Below are 22,930 nucleotides of genomic sequence, written 5' to 3'. Positions count from 1 at the left end.
GATCATGACCTGAGTAGAAGGCAGATGCTTAACTGACTGAACCACCCAGGTGCCCCAGTGTGTATGTTTATTTTTATGAAGAAAGGGCATTAATCAGATTCTCAAAGGAATTTCTTAACCTTAACAAAGTTACTAGCAAATGATGTATATAGTATATGAAGCTGGTGTTGGGGGGTATGGAAGTGATTAAGAAAACTCAAGGAAAGTGAGTAATGAGAAAAGAATGAGGATAGGACCTTGGGTAACATTTAAGAAAGTGAGAAGTCCAAAGGGTCTTCTCTTAAATACAAGAAATAAAATTGATGTCTTCTTCAAGATTAAGTAAAGGCTTTTAAAGGGCGATGTCATTTCCTAGTTGTTGCATATACCTCACTTGTTGCCTTTGTCAAATACCCAAACATTCATTTCATAAACTCATTCGTTTGTACTTTTAAATAGATGGTCTAATTAAGTAGTTTACCCTAACTTCTTCCTGATTTAATCTTATTTTTGGCCATTAGGTATTGGAGAGTATCATTTACAAGGGCAACAATAGAGAATTGACTAAGTTGTCATAATTTGCAACAAGCATGTGTGCATGCCTGTGTTATCTATATATTGTGGACTTTATGATAAACCAGTAGTTCTCAAAGTACGGGATCTGAACCAACAGCATCAGCATCAGCATCACCTGAATTTGTAAGAAATGTAAATTGTTGGGCCTTACCTCAGACCTGGTGAATCAGAAACTCATGGGACCCAGCTTCCAGGTGATTCTGATGAAAATTAAAGTTTGAGAACAACTGTGATAGACCATTCCTGGCCAACTTGTTTCAGTTTATAAATAAAACATGGTGTCCTGTTCTTTCTTTATCTTTTATTTGGTAAAATATGGATGGCAACATTTTGCAATGTCTGATGAGTTCCTCATGAAAAAACTTGACTGAACATTCTTGTCTATCTGTGACCTTCTCCACCACTCTGATTACTAATACAAATACTATTCCCTACATGTTATTTTCCTCCTTGGTTTATAGTATTTATCTTCAACATAAATTACAAACTGTCAAGCTATTAAAATGCATTGGAAAAGGAAATAATTATTTATGTGAATATTCTTTCTTATCCATCCAGTCCTTTATTTTGGGACCTCCCAGTCTTTTGCTAAGTAATAGCCTTGGCTTCAGAGATTATGAAATGAACCTCACTGAAATTGCACCCTTCTCTCTTCTCTACCGCATCAAGACATTTTTCAGCTACGTGGCCTTGCCTAGAGATACAATAGCTATATACAAGTCCTTTGAGTTCCCTAACATTAGTTGCCATAGTCAGAAAGAAAGTAGAAGCCACAGACTGAATTTGAAGAGAATTGGATTTTGTTATCGAGGGCAATCAGGCAGTGTTTTCAGCTTCTGTTAGTCCAAGGGATAAGCCATACTGCACAGGATTTTAGTTATTTCTGTTTTTCTAAGAAAATTGTACACTAATTGAGGGCATGGATGATGTCTTATCTTTGACCATGTTTTAACACATACTAGGCACACAAACACTTGCCAAATTGGATGTATTTAATCCAGAAGTTAGAAGATTAATTAGGGTTAGGGTTCTAAGCCACTTTGAGTTATCTTAACTGACCTCTGTTTTTCTCATTCTGAGACAGATATAGTTTTGCCCTGCCTACTTCCCAGTATATAAGAATCTAAAAAGAGAATACATATAAAGTACTCTTTAAAAGTCCAGAGAACTCTGTAAATGTGAGGTTACATAATAATCTTGATTTATATGCCCTCAAGTTTAGAGGAATATTAGTTTATTCTGGATTGTGGTGAGAACACAGTATGGTGAGCTAGAAGTCAAGATGCTGGTTTCAATCCTGATTGCCTTTAAATTCTTTGGGTCTTGATTTTCTTTTATCTCAAACGAGGAAGCACAGGGCAAATTGGTATGGTGGTTCTCACTCTTGGTTATACATTGCAATCACTTGGTATCGAAAAATGCTGTTATCTGGAACAAACTAGCATATGTTTGATTTAATTAGTTTGGGATGCATGCTGGGCCTTGAGAATTTTTTCTTCTCTTTTGCAGCCAAGATTTGTTTTGTTTGTTTAAATCAGCAAAACTAGTATTCAGGTACAGTCTTACACAAAATTCCAGGTTACCAGTAAAGCTTCTGCAGTCATTTTTTTAAGACTTTAAGCTCTGACTGCCGCTCCTTTTTTCTCATATCCCATTTTAGAACTCCTAAAGCTTCATAAAACACTATTAGAAAAACAGTGGAATAGACCATTTTCAAGATCTCTTTCAGCTGCAAAACAATGTTATGACCTTACGCCTTCTCACAAGATCTCTGTCCTATCTTTTTCTTAACACCAATCTGACCCAGCGTCAGACTGATTATAATGGAGGCTAGCTTTCAACTTACCTCCTGCTGATTACGCTAGCTCTTTTGCTGCAAGGCAATGAATAGTCTAAAATTTAATAGGCAAAAAGATCTCCTGGGTTTCTTGTTGCCACCCCTCCCAGAGATTCTGTGTCAGTACATCTAGAGTAGGGGCCAGGTGTCTGTATTTTTCTCAAAGGCTTTTCATGTTTTTGAAATAATTTGTTCATGGACCATGCTTTTGGGAATGATTGCTCTAAGAGGTTCTCAGTCTAAAGAAAAAGGGGCTGCTGAAATGTGGAGACATAGTGGAATAGAGGATTTTCTTCTGAGCTCAATGCCAGAGCTACCAAAGAGTAGCATGTGGGCATTTAAGACTTCACATTCTACTCTATTTGACCACAGTTCTCAGTTACTGCCCTAGAAATGCACTTGACAGTCATCTCTTCATCTGTGGCGAAGTCTACAAGAGAGAGGATAAAAATTGTGATAAAGAGCATCCAGACAAGCAGGGATTCAAATCTCTACCCACTGTAACTCTACCGCTCTCTGATTTTATGACCCTGAGCAAGACTTAATCTTAGGCCCAGGTTTTTCATCTGTGGGAAAGAATAATATCCTATTTCTAGGCCCAGGTTTTAGTGAAAATTAAATAAAATGATCTTGGTAAAGCATAGTAAAGTTTCCAACACACAGTAACTTTTGATAAATAATAAGTATTATGTCAGCAGGGCCTGGACTGATAAGTTTTTCTTTTATCCTTAGGTGGTGTTTCTCTGAAATGAAATACATAAAATGTTTTATTTCAGGTAAGTGCTCACCTTATATCTGGTGAGATTCTCGAGGTTAACATCTTACTTAACTACTATACTGTACCACTTTTAACCACAAAGCCAGGAAATTGGTTGCTGTGCTCTCAGAGCACTCATTAATGATTGAACTAAAGTCCACCAAGAAGCTTCTTGCAATTTTGAATCTCTGAAAAAACTTCTTAGGGGAGTACACAGACTTGACTTCCTCTGACCTGGCTTTGAGACTATTTTTGCTGCAAAGGTGGGAGGGAAAAAAATTTAAAATTGAACTTGAGACTATTGTAGAAAGTCTTTGGCTAGAACCACTGATGATACTAGTTCCCATTAATTCACATAGACAGTAATGTTTACGTGGGTTTAAAAAACTTTTTTTTAATTACATTATTTTGGAAGATTTTATTTATTTATTTGAAGAGAGAGTCTAGAGATGGAACGCAAGCAGGGAGAGTTGGAGAGGGAGAATCAGTCTCCCTGCTGAGCTGGGAGCCTGACTAGGGCAGACACTTAATGACTGAGCCACCCAGGCACCCCTGAGTATTTTTCTTAGAGGGCAGTTTCCCTCCAACAAAAGGAAAACTTTTTGTCATAGTTCTTTGTGGATATGCTTATGAAAAATTTTAAAAAGAGTAAAAGAGCTATGCATGTGGGGTGCCTGGGTGGCTCAGTGGGTTAACCCTCTGCCTTCAACTCGGGTCCTGATTCCAGAGTCTTGGGATCAAGCCCAACATCAGGCTCTCTACTCAGCAGGGAGCCTGCTTCCCTTCCTCTCTCTCTGCTGGCCTCTCTGCCTACCTGTGATCTCTGTTTGTCAAATAAATAAAATCTTTAAAAAAAAGCTATGCATGTGTGTGTTTGAGGAGAGAGGGTGGTTTTCATTTTAGTGAAACAAAAGGAATTCGACTTGAACTGTATTTGTTTTCATAATTTTAAAAGCTGACTGGGCACCTAGCTGGCTCAGTCAGTAAAGTATGAGATTCTTAATCATTGGGTCATGAGTTCAAGTCCCTCATTGGGTGTGGAGCCAAAATACATTGGAGCCCCCCCATATATATGTATATAATTTTTAAAATTTTAAGTACATTTATTTTTATATATAATATATAATTAAAATTTATATATATATATAGAATATATAAAATATATATATATATATTTAAAGCTGAGCTTTGAAGAATGGGTAGATGGATTTTAGCTAAATCAAGGAATGTGAGAGTTACATTAAAGAGAATTATCCTGAAATTGGAAAGGGAGAATTGCTAAAAATTTCACATGATATCTTTTATAGTTTGAACCTTTCTTTTTTTTTTTTTTTTTTTTTTTAAAGATTTTATTTATTTATTTGAGAGAGAGACAGGGAGAGAGAGCATGAGTGAGGAGAAGGGCAGAGAGAGAAGCAGACTCCCCGTGGAGCTGGGAGCCCGATGCGGGACTCGATCCCGGGACTCCGAGATCATGACCTAAGCCGAAGGCAGTTGTCCAACCAACTGAGCCACCCAGGCGTCCCAGTTTGAACCTTTCTTTAACTTAGGTATACTCAATGTATATGTAAATGTTATATACATTTACCTGAAAATTGCCATTATTACCTGCATTGGTAGTTCTCCAAATCTCACTAAAGGAAGAACCTTTAGTGCTGCCATTACATTTGACCCAGTTCTTACATAAGGAATTTCATTTTCCTTGGCCTTTTTCATAATCTCTTCTTGTCTCATGATAGCATCAGCGTATTTCTGCCTTATAGACATATTTTCTGGTTAAGATCTTGAGATATCCAGGCAGATCTGTGCTCATCTTTGTTTTGCTCTCTTTGTTTTTATGGTAGTTCCCTAAACAGATTTTTAGAGTTGAGACTGTTTCCTTTTAATGTCCTTCCATGTAAGTTGTTGGCATAGTGCCAAAGCATTGTTCAGTGTAACCCATTCTGAGCTTGGGGCAGAATATTCCAGTTGAGGTAAGGCTTTGATGATCTGTTTCAATCCAAGGAATAACAAATTTTAGAATATATATAGAAATACTTAACTCTTTTTCTGGGGGGAATAAATAATAGAGTATATTGAGAACTTTTAAAATCACAGAGGTTTTTTTCAGACAATTTCAGGAGGTTCACAAAGTTTCTAGAGCTTCTTTATTCAGCCTTGGCTCAGAAAACAAAACCAGGCAGGGTCCTGGCTGGTTCAGTAGGCAGAACATATGACTATTGATCTTAGGGTTGTAAGCCCCATGTTGGGTGTAGAGATTACTAAAAAAATAAACTTAGGAAAGAAAATGAAAACAAGCAAACAAACTGATTCCAAGCAGTGGCTAAACAGTATATCCTTCAAACAATTCTCCATAAATGTGAATTCTTAATTTATATTAAACAGCATTAAGTTCATAGTTATACCTGGAATACAGATAGTCTGTACTCTAGAATTGTGTGCTTTATTTCTGAGATCTTTCTTTATAGGTGAGACTGGCCCATGCTGGGGGTCTTAGGAACAAGACTGGATTTAAAAAAAAAAAGACTGACAAGAGCTCAAAGAAAAGTGGAACAAACCATAATCTGGGCAAAGGTGAATGTTGAGGGACTCAAGGAGTTCCAGGCCCAGAAAAAGGTAACACTGGAAACAAAGGTCAGTGAGGAAGGTTGAGTTCAAAGCCCTAGGCAGAGGAAAAACTGGGCCTCACAGAATGAAAGAGGGAACAAGAAACACGCAAACATTGATGGAACAGGTTTAAAATTTTCTTTAATATAACAAAAATAGAATTGGTAAAACACATGTAATATTACCATCTTTTTTTACAAAGATTTTTCTTATTTATTTGACAGAGGGAGAGAGCACACAAGTAGGGGGAGTGGCAAGCAGAGGGAGAGGGAGAAGCAGGCTCACCACTGAACAGAGCCCAGGATCATGACCTAAGCTGAATTGAGCCACCCAGGCACCCCTAGAATATTACCATCTTAAACATTTTTAAGTGTACAGTTCAGTGTCATTAAGTCCATTCACATTGTTGGGCAACCATTACCACCATTCATCTCAGAACTCTTTTCATCTTATTAAACTGAAACTCTGTATCCATTAAACACTAACTCACCATTCCTCCAACCCCTGGTTCTTGGCAATTACCATTTTTCTTTTTGTCTCTATGAATTTGACTACTAGAGGTGCCTCATAAAAGTGGAATCATATAGTATATCTTTTCTGTGACTGGCTTATTTCACTCAACATAATGTTCTCTGTGTTCATCTATGATGTAGCATGTGTCATAATATCCTTTTTAAGACTGAATTACAGTGTATGTATATATAAGACATTTTGTTTATCCATTATGTTGTTGGACATTTGGGTTTCTTCTGTTCCTTGTTTTTATGAATAGTGCCATGAACATGGGTATACAAATACCTCTTCAAGTCCCTGCTTTCTTTTTCAATGAGGTGTTGTTTTGTTTTGTTTTGTTTTTTAGATTTTATTTATTTATTTGACAGACAGATAGCACAAATAGACAGAGCAGCAAGCAGAGGGAGAAGCAGGTTCTCCACTGAGCTGCGAGCTCGATGTGGGACTTGATCCCAGGACCCTGAGATCATGACCTGAGCTGAAGGCAGCCACTTAACTGACTGAGCCACCCGGGCACCCCAAGTCCCTGCTTTCTGTTCTTCTTTTTTTTATATATATTTTTTATTTATTCATTTGACAGAGAGAGAGATCATAAGTAGGCAGAGAGAGAGGGGGAAGCAGGTTCCCTGCCTGCTGAGCAGAGAGCCCGATGTGGAAGTCGATCCCAGGACCCCAAGACCATGACCTGAGCCGAAGGCAGAGGCTTAACCCACTGAGCCACCCAGGCGCCCCAGCTTTCTGTTCTTTTGGGTATGTGCCTAGAAGTGAAATTGCTGGATTGTATGGTAATTCTAATTTTAATTTTTTGAGGACTCACCATACTGTTTTTCGTGATAGTGCACCATTTTACATTCCCACCAAAAATGCACAAGAATTCTAATTTCTCCATATCTTTAACAATACTTTTTTTTTTCTTTAATAGTAGCCATCCTAATAGATGCAGTGGAGCAGGTTTGGGACAAAAAAATTGGAAAAACACCATGAGACAATACTATAGTACATTTTAAGAACTTTTTAAGGCACCAGTATATAGGGAGGGATGTGTTAAGAGAACAGAAAAGAGGCACCTGTGTGGCTCTGTCAGTTAAGCATCAGACTCTTAGTTTTGGCTCAGGTCATGATCCTCAGGGCTTGGGCTCGAGCAGCTTGGAATCTGCTTGAGATTCTTTCCCTCCCCTTCTCCCCTTTGTCCTGCCTCCTACTCATGCACATGCATATGCCTGCTCTCGCTAAATAAATAAAATCTAAAAATAAATAAATAAATAAAACAAAAAATCCCTGTTCAGTTGTGCCTGGATGGCTCAGTCAGTTGAACAACTAACTCTTGGTTTCCGTTCAGGTCCTAGTCTCAAATTTGAGGTATCCAGCCCCACTCTGAGCAGGGAGTTTGCTTGAGATTCTTTCCCTCTGCTTTCCCCACTACTCATTCACACACACCCTCTCTGTCTAGAATAAGTAAATCTTTGAAAAACTTGATTTTTATATTAATTATATATCTGGAGTTCTCTTAATTTTCATGAGGAGGTTACCAACTTCACACCCAGCTTAGGTGGTTATTGGTATCTGAATCTGCTCTGTGCGGGACTGGATCTCATGACCCTGACATCATGACTGGAGCTGAAATCAAGAATAAGATGCTTGACCTACTGAGCCAACCAGGCACCCCTCAACAGTTTGCTTAATAGCAATTGCCAATTAGAGAATATAATCCAAGAAAGATTCCATTCATATTAGCAACAAAATATTAAAATATCTAGGACTAAGCATAAAATGAAATGCATAAAACATATATGAAAAAAACTTTAACTATTGATGGACAAAAGGATAGCCTGAATAAATGGCAAAACAGGGCATGTTCCTCAATGATATACAGTGGCTCCCATTTTCACTCAGTGAAAACCAAGGTCCTTACCAAACAACAACAAATAACCCAGGGCTCTAAAATACAAACGGGTGGCTGCCAGAGGGAAGGTGTGTGGGGTAAGGGGTGAAACAGATAAAGGGGATCAAGAGTACACTTACAGTAATGAACACTGAGTAATGTGTAGAATTGTTGGATCATTATACACCTGAAACTAATGTAACACTGTATGTTAATTATACTTGAGTTAAAAAAAAAAAGAAAAAAGTCGAGGTCCTCGCTTGGCCTTTTAGATTGTGTATATTCTGCCCCTACCTTGCCGGATCTCTCCTACCAGTCTGCTCCTTGCCTTGCTGTTGCAGCTACTCTGGCTTTCCTGCTTTTCCTTAAACAGTTTTTGGTCTCGTTCATTATTCCTTCCGATTGCAACGCTCTTCCTCCAGATAGGCCTTTGAGTAACTCCTTTGTCCACTTCAAGTTGTTGTTCAGTCTAGTCTTTTCTGTAAGGCCTACATGAATTTTTCAGCGCTATATTACCCCCCCATCCTCCAGAGAGTGGAGAGGGGCTGGAAACAGAGTTAATAATTGATCATGCCTACGTGAGAAAGCCTCCATAAAATTCCATGTGGGGTTCAGAAAGCTTCTAGGCTATCAAATGCAACCACATAAGGAGTTGGGTTTGTACCCCAACTTCACTGCGGTGGATGCTCCTGCTCTCAGGCTCTCAGATGCTCACAGGCTCTCAGACCTTGCCCTCTGTATCTCTTTATCTGGCTGTTCATCTGCATCCTCTCTCATGTCCTTTAATAAACCGATAAATGTTTCCCTGAGTGAGCTGCTCTAGAAAATTAATTGAAACTGAGAAGAAGGTCATTAGAACCTCTGATCTACAGGTGGTTGGTAAGAAGCACAACTTACAGTTTAATGTCTGAAATTGGGGAATGGGGGAGTCTTGTAAGGCTGTACCTTACCTGATACTATATCAGTGTAGCTAGTGTCAGAATTGACTTAAATTATAGGATACCCAGCTGGTGCTGTCAGAGACTTGATTATTTTAAGTGCCCCACCACCACCTCATACATTTGGTGACCAAAAGTGTCAGGTGAAGTGTTCTGTGTGAGTAGTAAAGATGACTCAAAGGAGAGACAGTAGGGAAGACTGGGTTTTCCCTATACATGAAGGGAAAAAGCTGAAGTTTTTCCTTTACACACCTATCTTTATTTAAAAAGGTTATTTGATTATCATGGAAAAAAATATTTGGATTTATTCTTCACCAAGATTTACACTGCTGTTGTAAAACACAGATCAAATATCATCTTCCCCATTAAACCCTTCTTGACTTCTCTAACTAGAAGAACTATTTTCCCTCCAAACCATTTTGGCATTTTGTTTACTATTCCCTCCTCCAAGTTCCCTAAAGGCAATGACTATTTGCATTATATCTATTTGTACCATTGGATCTAATTCCTTTCCCTATTCACAGTCTTCATTTTTATATCTCACTGTAACATGTACTGGTAGGGTTTTGTTGGTTTGTTTTTTTTGTTCTCAGCTTTGAGGGGATATAATTGACATATAATATTGTGTAAGTTTAAGAGCTACAACATGATGATTTTATATGTATTGCAAAATGCACATAGTAGGTACTAAGTGAACATTTAATAGACTAAAGATTAAATTAGAAAATGAAGAAAATAAGGTGTCATGGATTCCATCATTTTTGCAACTATGATATCCTGTATCTATGATTTTGATATTACAGTACCCCTTATCAAACTTGTTTCTATTGCTTTTAAATAAACTAAACAGTAAACTTTAATAGATTTAATTTTTAGGATCTCTTCATTACTTTAGAGAAAGCTAGAACAATTTGAGGTGTTTTATGATCAGTGTTAGTAGTTGTGGTTTAAATCCCTCTGCTGTGTGGAGGTATCCATTCAATTAGATCTTTCCAATAAGCCAGTTGCCAAGTTTAACTTTGGTAATAATGAGTCAACACACAGACATTATGTCCTTTGTGACATAACTCTTTACTGTCCCCATCCTGCTTTTCCCCAAACAGAAGTGATTACTATGTCTTCTGTGCTCCAACTGAAGCTATTTCTATTATCCCGCTGTTGTGTAATTACTTTTTTATGTGTCTGTCTGTCCTTCTAAATCGTGAGCTCTGTAAGATTAGGGATTATATGTTGGTAATTTCCACTTTCCCCATAGTTCCTGGTACCGGAACATTGTGGGTATTAAATAAATGATAGATGTGTTAATATAAATAAAGTATATTCTGACAAGGATTCTGGCTAAATAACTATATGAAAGACAATCTCTTCAGATGGCTCAGGGGTAAAATGTCAGGATTTGATTCATTTAAGTGATGAATTTTACATATTCAGCCTATGGTAGGGTTAATTGCCCTTAAGAATCTTTTCTTTATTTGTTGTTGTTGTTTTGGGTTTTTGTTTTGTTTTGTTTTAAGTATCTCTACAGCCTACGTGGGGCTTAACTCACAGCCCTGAGATCAAGAGTTGCATGCTGTATCTATTGAGCCAGCCAGGCACGTTTGGGAGCCTTCTCTTTGTAAACCACATTTTGTTTGGATCCTACCCATTTCCCTCACTATCTCACTGTCTTTCAACTTTCACCTGGAGTTTGTAGAAAGTAAATAGTGACAGAGAGGTCAGTTGTTACTCTACCATCTCTACGAACTTGGAAATAAGGGAAATTAGACTTGTGACTGAGAATTAAATTGAAACATGAATATATATCAAGGCAGAGTTATCAAAAATAACCTTAAAAAGGAAATCTGGACAAATTAAGACTTGACTAAAGATATTTATCTCAAGGGGCACCTGAGTGGCTCAGTCAGTTAAGCGGCTGCCTTCAGCTCAGGTAATGGTCCCAGAGTCCTGGGATCAAGCCCCACATCAGGCTCCATGCTCAGCGGGAAGCCTGCTTCTCCCTCTCCCACTCCCCGTGCAGTGTTATCTCTCTCTGTGTGTCCCTGTCAAATAAATAAATAAAATCTTTAAAAAAAAATAGATATTTATCTCAAGAATATTCATTGAAGGACTGTTGGTTAGCAGTAGCAACATAGAAACAGGACATTGAGAGGCATAGAGTAGCAATATAGAAACAGGACGTTGAGAGGCATACTACGGTTGTAGCTGTCCCAGGAAAAGAATGTAGCCAACTGAGTTGGATATTTCTATCTCCTATCTATGGCCTGATGCTATTAAACCTTTGAAACATCCAATTTAATTTCCCTACCTCAAATTCTAAGTTCATCAAACATCTTTCTTTCTGATTATGTCTCATTTCTTCTGTGTATCTTTTTACAAGGAGAAAATGTCTGAACTTCATGCCAAAGCAAATATTATCATTATTATGATAGTTAATCTATTTCATTGCAAATCATAATCTAGCATTCTGGTTTTACATCAGCCTCTGACCCCTTTTTAATGTTAGTTTGAATTAGATATTCTATCTCAGTAAAGAGCCAAAACCAGGTTTCTGAGCCTAAAAACTGAAGTCCAGATCTTGGACTTAAGTGAATTCAACAAGATAAATTCCACTTTCTTGAATTTTATCTCATATAACTGTCAAATGTAACCCCTTCACAACCTTGCCATTGCCAATGCCTATTTATTCACCTATTTATTATTTTTCCTCTGGATTACAGTAGTAGCATCTCAACTCATTTTCTGGCCATCACTCAGACTACACTTCACACTGATGTATCTTTAAATCATAAGTTTCAAAACATTGTGTTAACTTTTTAAGTATTTAATGGCATTCTGCAATGTCCTCCACTCCATGACCTTCCATATGTTGTTCCTCAGCCCTGCCTGGAAAATTCTGTCTCACATATTCATTAAGTTAACTTATATTTATGCTCTAAGGCTCAGCAGAGGATCTGCTCCAAGAAACTTTACCTGATCCCCACAATTTGGTTTAGATACTCTTCTTTTGCACTTCCATGACACCCTATCCTTACCTCTATCATACTATCCACTACACTATAGAGCAATTTTTAACTCATATGTCTTCTCTACCAGACAGTGAATTTCTTCACAGCAGTGAGAAGGATGTTGTGTGATTCTTTCCTATATTCCCTAGCTCTTAATGTAATACTTAATTTGTTAAATGAATTTATAATTTTATTCATTTTATAATTTTATTCATTTCATTTAAACTTCAATAAGCTTCTGCATTCTCCTTTCATCTCTTCCAATCTGCACTTCCTTTTTGATCCTTGAACATTTATCCCTAGCTACTTTTTTTTACCCACTTTGAACTTGTCACACTCTTGCTGTTTCTTCAGAATCATATGACCAACAGACTACCATGTATGTGTGCATGTGTGTCCATTAATGAATGAGATTTTCAGGTATCACTGTTTGTGAAATATAATTTTCATATATAATTCCTCCCATAGAATATAATATGATTGAATAAAAATAGTTTAAATAAAATGTAATTGAAAATATAGGTAACCTCTGGCTCATAAATGAAAATTACTACATAAATGATAGCAAGTAGACAAAAGTCTTTGAGATGAAAATCCTAAGGAGTTGGGTACATTCACCCACTACCTTAATGAGTATTGCACCCCACCAGAGCATCCAATTGAGATTTATGCTTCAGTAAAATCACTCTATAGTGATTTTCAAGGTATTGTGAGCTTTCAAGGTTGCTCCTGAAATATATAAATATTGAATCTGAGAATGCCAGGCTTGCAGTATTTATATATATATATATATATATATATATATATATATATATATATATATATACTAGGCTTGATGATGTATTAAACAATGTAAGTTATGGGTTTTGACCTCAAAAAGTATACAGATATTTCCCTTTATTCAAAGGACTCATGAATTTCCACCTGCTCTAGGAAATCCTGTTTGAAAGAGGTAGTGAATGAATAGTCTCTTTACAGACACATTTTTAATTATTTATACTTTTCAATTATTGAATAATGACTGTGATCACATTAGATTTATAGATTAATCTGGAGGATAATTTGTATTTTTGCAGTGTTGAGTCTCCTTATCCAGGAACATGGTATTTCTTTACTAATTCAGGTCTTCTTCTGTGGCCCTCAGTAAAATTTGTATCTTTTCATATAGACTTAATTTGTTAAATGAATTTATTGTTAGGTTTATTCATAGATATTTTAAATTTTGTTGCCATTTAAGTGGTACTTTTTCTATTATTTTTCTTAGTGATTATTATAAGTATCTAGGAAGGCTATTTCATTATAAATTTATTTTGTGACTGGGTACCTACCAAAATCTTATTATTTCTATAATTTCTAGAGTCATGGAATAGTCCTAAGAGTGTAAGGGAGGGGCAGTGGAAATTTTCTTGTCCAGCCTTCTCATGTACAGATAAGACTCAGAGTAGTCCAAACAGGTTTGATTGAAATCTTAGATCTTATGAATCTCTAGTCATTGAGTTTGACAAAATATGGTAAAGAGGTTAAGGAACAAGACTGAGACAGTAGACTGCTAGAGTTGGACCTCTCAAATCTGCATCTTCAGGTGGTCCTCACCAATCTAAGCTTTATAAGTTCACAAGTTCAATATATAGCCTGTCTTAGGAGTGACCAGGTCGCAGGAGATCAATTCACTCCTTTCTTTCTAGCAAGAATAATTTATCAACAAGACCGCTAAGTTGGAAGTTCAACATGGAAAATCTAATAGCATCCAGGACATTGTTTTCTCATGGCCAGCTCTACCCAGGAGAACAAGTTAGAGATCCCAGAATCACAGCAAAGAGAACTGAATGTACTCTCGTAGTCTTTTCTGTTCTAATCATTATATTAGATAAATATCCAATGATATTTCTTTCCAAATAACTCTGTTAGGTATTATAATGAGAGAAGCCTTTCCCTAGGCAAGAGCTGAAAACAGTGATAAATGTTTCAATATTTTCTCTTCTAAAAACTGTCATTCCTTCACTCTCTCCTGACCAACATGTTAGTTTTAAAGAGTAGAGCCTCTCTTAGATTAGCTCTATTTTAACTTCATGGCTTCCTCTCTAGAGAGGAACCCTAAGCTCTGTGTGAAATGTATTTAGACTGTACTTTAATCTTACCAGCTTGCTTATTTATTGATTTATATTTGTGGTGGCGGGGGGGGGGGGGAGGAAGAGGGAGAGAGAGAATCCCAAGCAGGCTCCATACTCCACACTCAGTGTGGAACATGACCCTAACATCATTACCTGAGCCAAAATCAAGGGTCAGACACCCAACTGACTAAGCCACCCAGGTGCCCCTATCATCTCTTAAACAGATTACTTTAGGAATATTTCCATAGATGGGTTAAGCATTTATTAATGTTGATTCTTGTTAACTGCCTTTCAAGGGCTTGGTGAGTATGTTTAAAATCTGGTTTCCCAATTCTGTATATACCTTTTTCGGGTACTATAGCTTCCCTATCAAACATAACACAGCTTCTTGAGATCAACTATAAAACTAACCACTAAGCATGACCCATCAGTAGTTATTGAAATTCAGGGATTGTCGTGATTTTCTGTTAGGTGGAGTTGCCCACCTGCTCAATCTTTTGTCAGAACTGTTACCCTTGCTTTAGACAACGTTATCTGGGTGATATCATGTGATTTGGAATTGTTGGAATAGAAGGAAAATATATAGAGTGAATACCAGTAGTTATGTTGGAAATCTCTAAAGATAAATTGGAAAATTGAAATCCCTAAAAGGATTTGAAGTTGGATAAGCTTGGAGTGGAGTGCATTTAAGCAGCAAAGCCAAAGTGTCCTAGATCTATGCTGAGAAACTAGTAAAGTGCTCATAAATCATTTTATTGGCTGCTGCTTATTCAGTAAATAAGTAGATCAGACAGATTTTAGGGATCAGGACCCTGAACACCTGTTTGGTTACCACAATTATCATATGCTGGAAGATGAGGATGATACTATATTAAGTAGCACACTCAAGGACTGGGTGTTTATCTCAGTATTCACCAGCTGGGAAGAGATAAAGATAGAACTTACGGAGGCTTTCTTTTGGCTCTTGCTTGCCTCCAGGGCTTATAGGACTCAGGAGAAATTTAATGAATAAAGGAATTTATAGGTAGAGCTGTCTGAAAATGTAGAGACCATCTTGAGAGAGTGATTTCTTCTATACTGGAATTATTTATGGGACTTAGTCAGGGTTGCTAAACACAAGGAATGACTGCTCTGGATGGAAGGATGAATTAGGTATCTCCCAGTCCCTTTTTAGTTGTGAAATTCTGTAATTTCCAGCATCAGAGTAACTCTGAGAGGCTCTCCAGGTTCCAGGGTGGCTCCCAGCACAGACATTACTGGTGGAAGTAGAGAGCAATTCTGAAAGTAATTATTTTTACCTGGGCTTAGTTTAATTTAGTTCACCCTGGTCATTCAATGATTCTGCTTAGATCCAATAAAACCCCTTATGATATGAGAAAACCACTTGACAACTCCATTTGGCACTATGATCCAGGTATGTTCCTAGTTTAGTCTCAAAGCCAGCATTTCCTGGGGACATGAGAGCAGGGAACCTAATTAATACTGGAGTGTCTTCAACTCCCACAGCTTGTTGACCTGGTAGCATTAGGAAAATTCTGCCTTCTGCCGTAAAGTAGAGTAGTAGAGCACAGATCACTAGCAGAAAACTGACATGTGGGGCCCAGAAAATTCCTCACGACTTATGATTTTGGATTCTGTGAGTTGCAGACCCTCTCCACTTCAAGGCTGCCACATGTGTAATAAAGTAAGGCAGCTACAATAATTAAGCTAAGTTAATTTGGATTGATTTTAACTAAGAGATGTACAGATCCCAGAGCTGATTTTAAACATCACCTGACAAAGTGTTTGTATGCTTTATAGCACTTGTCTTGATGAAGTTATCACAAGAGACATCTTATAACTTGTATTTTTCAGAAAGGCTAATATTCTTAATAATTTTACCTACTGCTTGCCTTCATTCTTTTTTTTTTTTTTCCAAGTTCAGCCAATTCCCTACTTGGAAGCCAGGCTCTGTGCAAGGGTTCTAGAAGACACAGAAATTAATTAGACATGTTCACACCAGTCAATCTGATAGAGGAGATACAATTCAAGAAATAATTATAACATAAGGAAAAACAAATTATTAGAATTATACCAATGAAATAAGATAGCAGTTGGGAGAAGTGGGGGAATTATTTCTGGATCAGAGAAAGGGAGAAACTACATGGATTCATGGAATTTGAGCTTGCCTTTGTTAAGATAACCTTTGAAAGATTTTTACTGATACAGAGCAAGGGCATTACCCTTGGAAGGGACAGTGTGAGTAGTGGCATAGAGGCAGGAAAGTCTGGGCTGTATTTAGGGAATTGTACATAGGCCAATTTCAATAAAGGTAAATAGTGGAAAAGAAAGATGAAAGAATAGTTAGGGTTCAAATGAGAGCATCTTGACTGTGTGGCTGATATCTGGACTTCATTCTGTAATCCATGAGGAGCCACTGCAGGTTTTGACCTGCTCAGGAAGAAGACATGATCAGTGTTCTGCTTTAAGGTGACAGCGGATAGTTTATTAAAGTCAGAAGCAGATAACAGGATATTGAATCCAGAAGGAAAGTAAAAGGAATCTGAGATGATAGTAGCAGGATTAGAAAGGAAGTAATACCTTCAAGAGGTCCTCAGATAGAATATATAGGATCTGGCAGGTAATCAGATGGGGAACTGAAGGTGATTCTTAGATTTCATGAACAAGTTAGAATAGTAAGACAGAAGAACAGATATGTTAAAATCAGGAAAGTAAGAAATATCATTTTGGAACATGATTATCTTGATAATCATATTCTAATTGTCAATCATTGTCTTTATATTATGTGATTCATAATATAAATCACATAACATAAATCACATGTCACATAAAGACATGTCTTTATGTAAAGAAAATGACTGTCTTTATGTTATGTTTCTCTTTTATGTCTTTTATGTTATGTAATTCTTTTATGTCTTCAGTCATTGTCTTTACATGTCTTTACATTGTCTTTATGTAAAGACAATGACTGTCTTTATGTTATGTGATTCATTTCCTAAGAGGAAATGTCTAACAATATGGATTTGGGACTAAAGATGGTTTTAGGAGCCTGGTATAGAGATGCAGAGAGAGGATTTGATATCATGATTCAAAAAAGCACACACAGACATCAGAGAGGAGAATAATGCTTTGGGGAATAGCCCATGTTCAAGGCACTGTAGAAAATGCTTGATATACTTAATATAGTCTTTGCAACTAAGGTGAAGCAATTATCTTCATGTGAGAGATGAAAGACTAAAGTTCAGAGTGATTATCTCATTACCCCAAGGTCACATAATTAATAAGTGTTGGCTCCAGGGTTTAAATTTAGGTCAGCCTAACTGCTACAACACATTGCAAAGCAATCAAAGAAGTAGGGGAAGAAAAATGAGGGAAATGAATTGTCATGAGAATAAAGAAAAGCCCAAGTATCTTAATGAACTATGTGCTGGCCATGGGACAGAAAAGACTGGTAAGGAAGCAAATGTCTTCAGATAGTTCTTAGTAACTCCAGCTTTTGTTGGGAATCGGTGTCAAGGCCACATAGACGCTGGGCTTAGGTACATCAGAAAAGGCTATGAAGGGACCTTGAACTGTGCTTGCCCTAGTTGGAGGTTGAGTTTCATCTACAATTACACATTTTAACTTACTCAAACACTTATCCCAGAAGTTTCCAGGTGATTTTCCAACCTTCTTTTGAGCAGGTGAAACTGGTTTTTTTTTAACTTAAAATAAAGGAAAATACCAGATAAATGTAGAGTTATTCAAGTTGAGAGAAAGAAAATGCCCTCTACTTCCTCCTTGCTCTTCTCTACCCTTAACTGTATTTCAGGCCCAGAGGAACCTGCCTGCTCTACATAACACCATTTGAAAACCCCTGCTATACTTTTTCTTTTTCATGAATGAGAAAGGGAAGTGATTATTATTATAGATAAGAAAATCTAGAAAAGTGAAGGTAAAAGTCATTTGCTTTAGGTGCAAATAATTTAGGAATCTAGCTTTGAATAGAACAGAGGTTTTCAAACTCCCCATTAGTCAGTGTTCTTTCTGGCCCTTGACTCCAGTTATAAAACAAATTTTATTTGTTTAAAAAGGAACATAACATCTGCTTTCTAAGATTGCATTCAACAGACATTTGTTAACTACCTTTATGTGCAAAACAGTTAAGACTAAGTAAACATTAACTTACTTACATAGACTAAAAGAAAAGGAAAATAAATGATCCAAAAACATATTTTACTACTTAATAAGGAGTTTACATTGTGAGACTGCAAAATTACAAGCTCGAGGAGATTATTTGGTCAGACCCAATTTTAAGCTCTAGGCAGACAAGAGAGGGTTTTTGTAGCACACAACTGCTTTATAAAACCTGCCTTCTAGATGAAGCAGATAACTCCTGAGGAAGACCTGGAGTTTGAAAATAGAAGCAGCAGCTAAGGAACTATAGTATTTTGTGGGTTTCTTTCTACCCATTTTGTATTTGAAGTTTATATTAATCTTTAGTTTTTTTGTTTTAAACCACCTGAAACCAAATCCAAGTTAGTTGAAAGGCCAAGGTCTATGAATCACTTTTGGAAGAAGCAGGTTAAAAATCAAGGTACTGAGACTCACTTCACTTTCCCTATTTAGAGAAAACAGAAGAGGAAAAAAAGAAAGAAAACCCACAACAAAGGAATGTAGCAAGTTCCCAAAGCCAAGAACCTGTTAGAAAACAGAAGGAAATTTTGTCATCTAAATGGTCTCATAGACAAATATATGTTTCAACACCCTCCTACCCCTCCCAGAATATTAAAGAAGATCCTTGTTTCCCTGAAGTGTTTTCCTGTCAGAAAGTAGTTGTGATTGAAATAAAGAGATGAAGCGGGGACTATAACTGAGAAGAAAGGGAGAATGTGGAGTCCTGGTGAGTTTTGGACTGTGCTTCTTGAAAGCATTTGGGTAAACTTCCTTTTTAATTGTGTATGTGCTTCTATTGCTTTAAAAAATTTTTTTTGTTAGCTTTGGTGAGATTCATGTGATATAAATTGGAATGGGGGAGCCTGATTTCTGGAGTAACTAGGGATTTGTGGGTTGGATATAATAGTTCACTCTGGGAAACCTTAATGGAATAGTTTGAAAGCTTTCATGATTTTGTATGACAGTCTGGGGGAAATAAAAGTCTTAGTTTTAGTCAGGGGATGATGAGCACATCTGCTTCTGTGTGAGAGTCCTATCCTCAAATTCTGACATGCAGAAGTTTGTTCCTTTGTTGATAAAAAACTGTATTCACTGAAAGACAGATTTGTTCACTAAGAGCCAATTATGAATTTTATGCATGCAGTCTATGACAATATAGTACTCAGAGTCATCAGCTATGCTGGTATCACAAATATGCCACTGCCAGACTTCATTGTGTTTTTATAGTTTATGTAGTTTTCAGACAGAGCTAAATATAAACTTAAAGACTTTCTCCAACCTTTATATTTAATAAATTTACTAATTTTTTATGTATAATAACTGGGCAGGGGGGATGCAGGATGCTGGCAGCACAGAATCACAGTTAAGGCTTGGAGGAACTTGAAGTTGGTTTGTACTATTTTGCCAGTTGGAAGACTGGAAACTGGTAGATCAATACTCCATCCCCAACCCCAAGTTTCAGTAAGGTTGTCTTTATGTTATGTGATTCAGTTCAATGACTAGGCAGCTTAAAGATTATCAGCTGAAGGTGGGACCTGTTTTTTCTACCTTTCATTCTCATATCTAAATGAAAAAGAGTTTTAGATTCTCTAACCGTGCCTTTTTTTTTTTTTTTTTTAAGAGAGAGAGAGAGAGGGAGAACATGAGCAAACATGTGAGAGTGGTGGGAAGCGGGGAGCAGAGGAAGAGGGAGAGAGAAGGTTAAGCAGGCTCTGATCTCAGCTCAGGCCCTGACATGGACTCAGGAAGAGGGAGAGAGAAGGTTAAGCAGGCTCTGATCTCAGCTCAGGCCCTGACATGGACACAACCCCGAGATCATGACCTGAGCTGAAATCGAAAGTTGGATGCTTAACTGACTAAGCCACCCAGGTGCCCCAGATCCTATAACCATGTATTAGAGATGCTGGTGCTATTCCTGGATTTCTCTTCGATGCCTTTTCTTATATCTCTAGTGTTTTCCAACCTTCTTTAAGATGTAATGAGTCTCACCCCCAAATAATTACAAAGGGAAAAATAGTAAGTTTACAGTGGAGAATTCTGGCAGACACCATCTTAAGTAATCTAGGTTATTATCACCAGAAATACACATGACAGTACATATCCCCTGAAAGGATACACTGAGAAGGGCACATCAGACAAACCCAAGTTGAGGTATACTCTACAAGACAATTGGTCAGTACCTTTCAAAAGTGTCAAGATCATGAAAAACAAGTAAAGAATCAGGATCATTCACAAGTTGAAGAAGACATACAGCTAAATGCAATGTAGGATTGGGTCCTGGAGCAAAAAAAAAAAAAAAAAGAAAGAAAGAAAGAAAAGAAAAGGACTTTAGTGGAAAGAATTGGTAAAAAATAATTTCTGTACTTCAGTTTATATATTTTTTAAAGATTTCATGTATTTATTTGTCAGAGAAAGAGAGAAAGCTCAAGCAGGGGGAGAGGCAGGCAGAGGGAGAAGCAGGCTCCCTGCTGAGCAAGGAGCCCAATGCAGGACTCGATCCCAGGACCTTGAGATCATGACCTGAACCAAAGGCAGATCCTTAACCGACTGAGCCACCCAGGTATTGCTTCAGTTTATATTATTATATGAAGATTAAGATTTGTAGTGTATAATTGTTCTAATATGGTATATAAAATATTAATATAAAAATACAGTGTGTGAAGAGTATATGGAAATTCTCTATACTATTTTTGCAGCTCTTCTGAAGTTTGAAATAATCTCAAAATAAAATGTTTTTCTTTTAAATGTGGTGACCCAAATTGGCCTCTTCTTTCAATAAGGATTATTAAAAAATTACTCTCCTGGGGTGCCTGGGTGGTTCAGTGGGTTAAAGCCTCTGCCTTCAGCTCGGGTCATGATTCCACGGTCCTAGGATTGGGCCCAGCATCCCTGGGATCAGGCTCTCTGCTCGGCGAGGAGCCTGCTTCCCTTCCTCTCTCTCTGCCTCCTTGTGATCCCTGTCTGTCAAATAAATAAATAAAATCTTTTTAAAAAAATTAAAAGTTACTCTCCTGAATAAGAGAGGAAGGGTACTTCATATGACTGGTATATTTACTTCTTTAGTTCTTTTGGTATTTAATTTAACTTTAATTTTTTAGTTCTTTTAATATTATGTGTTGAAGAGATGTAAAGTTTATAATAAATGTGTAAGTTTAAACAGTAACAATAACAGGAACACAAGTGTAGCTTGAAGCTCAGTGTGCCTTTTCCATCTTCCCACCCTCTCCTAATTTTTATCTTGAATTTCATACTTTTCATTCTCTTGCTTCTCTTTATAGTTTACCTTAAAATATATGTCCATAATGATACAGTTTTGCATGATTTTTAACTTTATGTGAGTGAACTATCATATGCATTCTTTTACAATTTCCCCCCTAAATATTATATTCCTGAGATTTAATCATGTTAATGTGCTTACCTGTCGTTCATTCATTTTCACTGCTATGTAGCTTTCCATTATATGGACATACCACAGGTTACTTCTCTATTCTATCATTAATAGCTATTTGGTTGGTTTCCAGTTTTGCTGTTAGGAAGAATGCTACCATACACATCCTTGTATATGACATATTATGAGAGTCTCTCTAGGGTGTATACATAAAATGGACTGGCTAGATTGTAGGGTAAATGCCCCATCAACTCTAAAAGTTAAATTGTTTCCCAAAGTATTTGTTCAGTTTTTAAGACCATCAACACTATGTAAGTGTTCCACTGGTTCTACTTTTTCCTCTGGCACAGTATTATTAGACTTAAAACTTTTTACCAATTTAGCAGGCATGTATATTAAAATTTTAAAAAGTCACCATTTATTGATTGTCTACTTTGAATCAAGCACTGTGGCAGACATTTTCATACCTTATTTAACTTAATCCTTTCATAACTCTTCTTCTCAGTCCTGTAATAGAAACTAATGCTGTCCTTGGTTTATAATACATAATTACCCCCCAACCCTCCATCTCTCTGACAGATTTATTCTTTCATGGGCCTTTCAACATCCTGTATCTCCCTAATTTATTTCCTCTTTCTTTTTTTAAAATCTCAGTCTAGAAGAAATTTGAGGGAAGACTCTGTGATTTCTAAGTAGTTAATAACTTGCCCCAGCTCACACTATCATTAATTAGTAGCAGACTGAAATTAAATCTGGTTCTGTAGCTCCTAATCTTTTTCTTTTCTCTTGTCTTTTCTTCTTTTTTTTCTCTCTCTCTTCCCTTTTTCCTCCCAAATTCCATTTCTTCCTCCCTTCCCTGACATTCTTCCCCTCTGAAGTTTTTTTTTTCTTTTCCTCCTCTGAGTTAAACAGCTTAAATATACTTTCCACTTGGCTGCTATGTAATGTGATGTGCGTGCAGAGAATGTCACCAGATTGGGTGAGTTCCTGATTCTAGCTAAACAGTTGTAACTCGGGCCCCTGGCTAGCCAGTAAGTGCCTTATAACCATTTGACATTTCTAGCTATGCTCCTTGTGTGGATTTGGCCAGACTACTCTCTCAGAGCTGCTGATGGCCCTGCAGGGGATGGAGAGAAGCCAGAACTTCAGGACATCCCACACTTGGCTCTTCTTTCTTGGCAG

General features: G+C 37.1%; 1 protein-coding gene across 1 annotated transcript in view; it reads left to right on the top strand.

Moving 5' to 3' along the window:
* LOC131812640 (phospholipid-transporting ATPase FetA-like) overlaps positions 1 to 22,930 on the top strand; it is a 115,570-nt gene that overhangs the window by 4,359 nt on the left and 88,281 nt on the right. Inside the window, exon 2 of the mRNA XM_059142437.1 lies at positions 3,125 to 3,168. Within this exon, the coding sequence (XP_058998420.1) occupies positions 3,141 to 3,168 (28 nt within the window). The 5' untranslated portion in view covers positions 3,125 to 3,140. The remainder of the gene's footprint in view (positions 1 to 3,124; positions 3,169 to 22,930) is intronic.

Source organism: Mustela lutreola, chromosome 12 (genome assembly GCF_030435805.1).
Source record: "Mustela lutreola isolate mMusLut2 chromosome 12, mMusLut2.pri, whole genome shotgun sequence".
NCBI lineage: Eukaryota > Metazoa > Chordata > Mammalia > Carnivora > Mustelidae > Mustela > Mustela lutreola.
The sequence above is the reverse complement of the archived record's forward strand: the minus strand, read 5'-3'. Positions and strand labels throughout refer to the sequence as shown.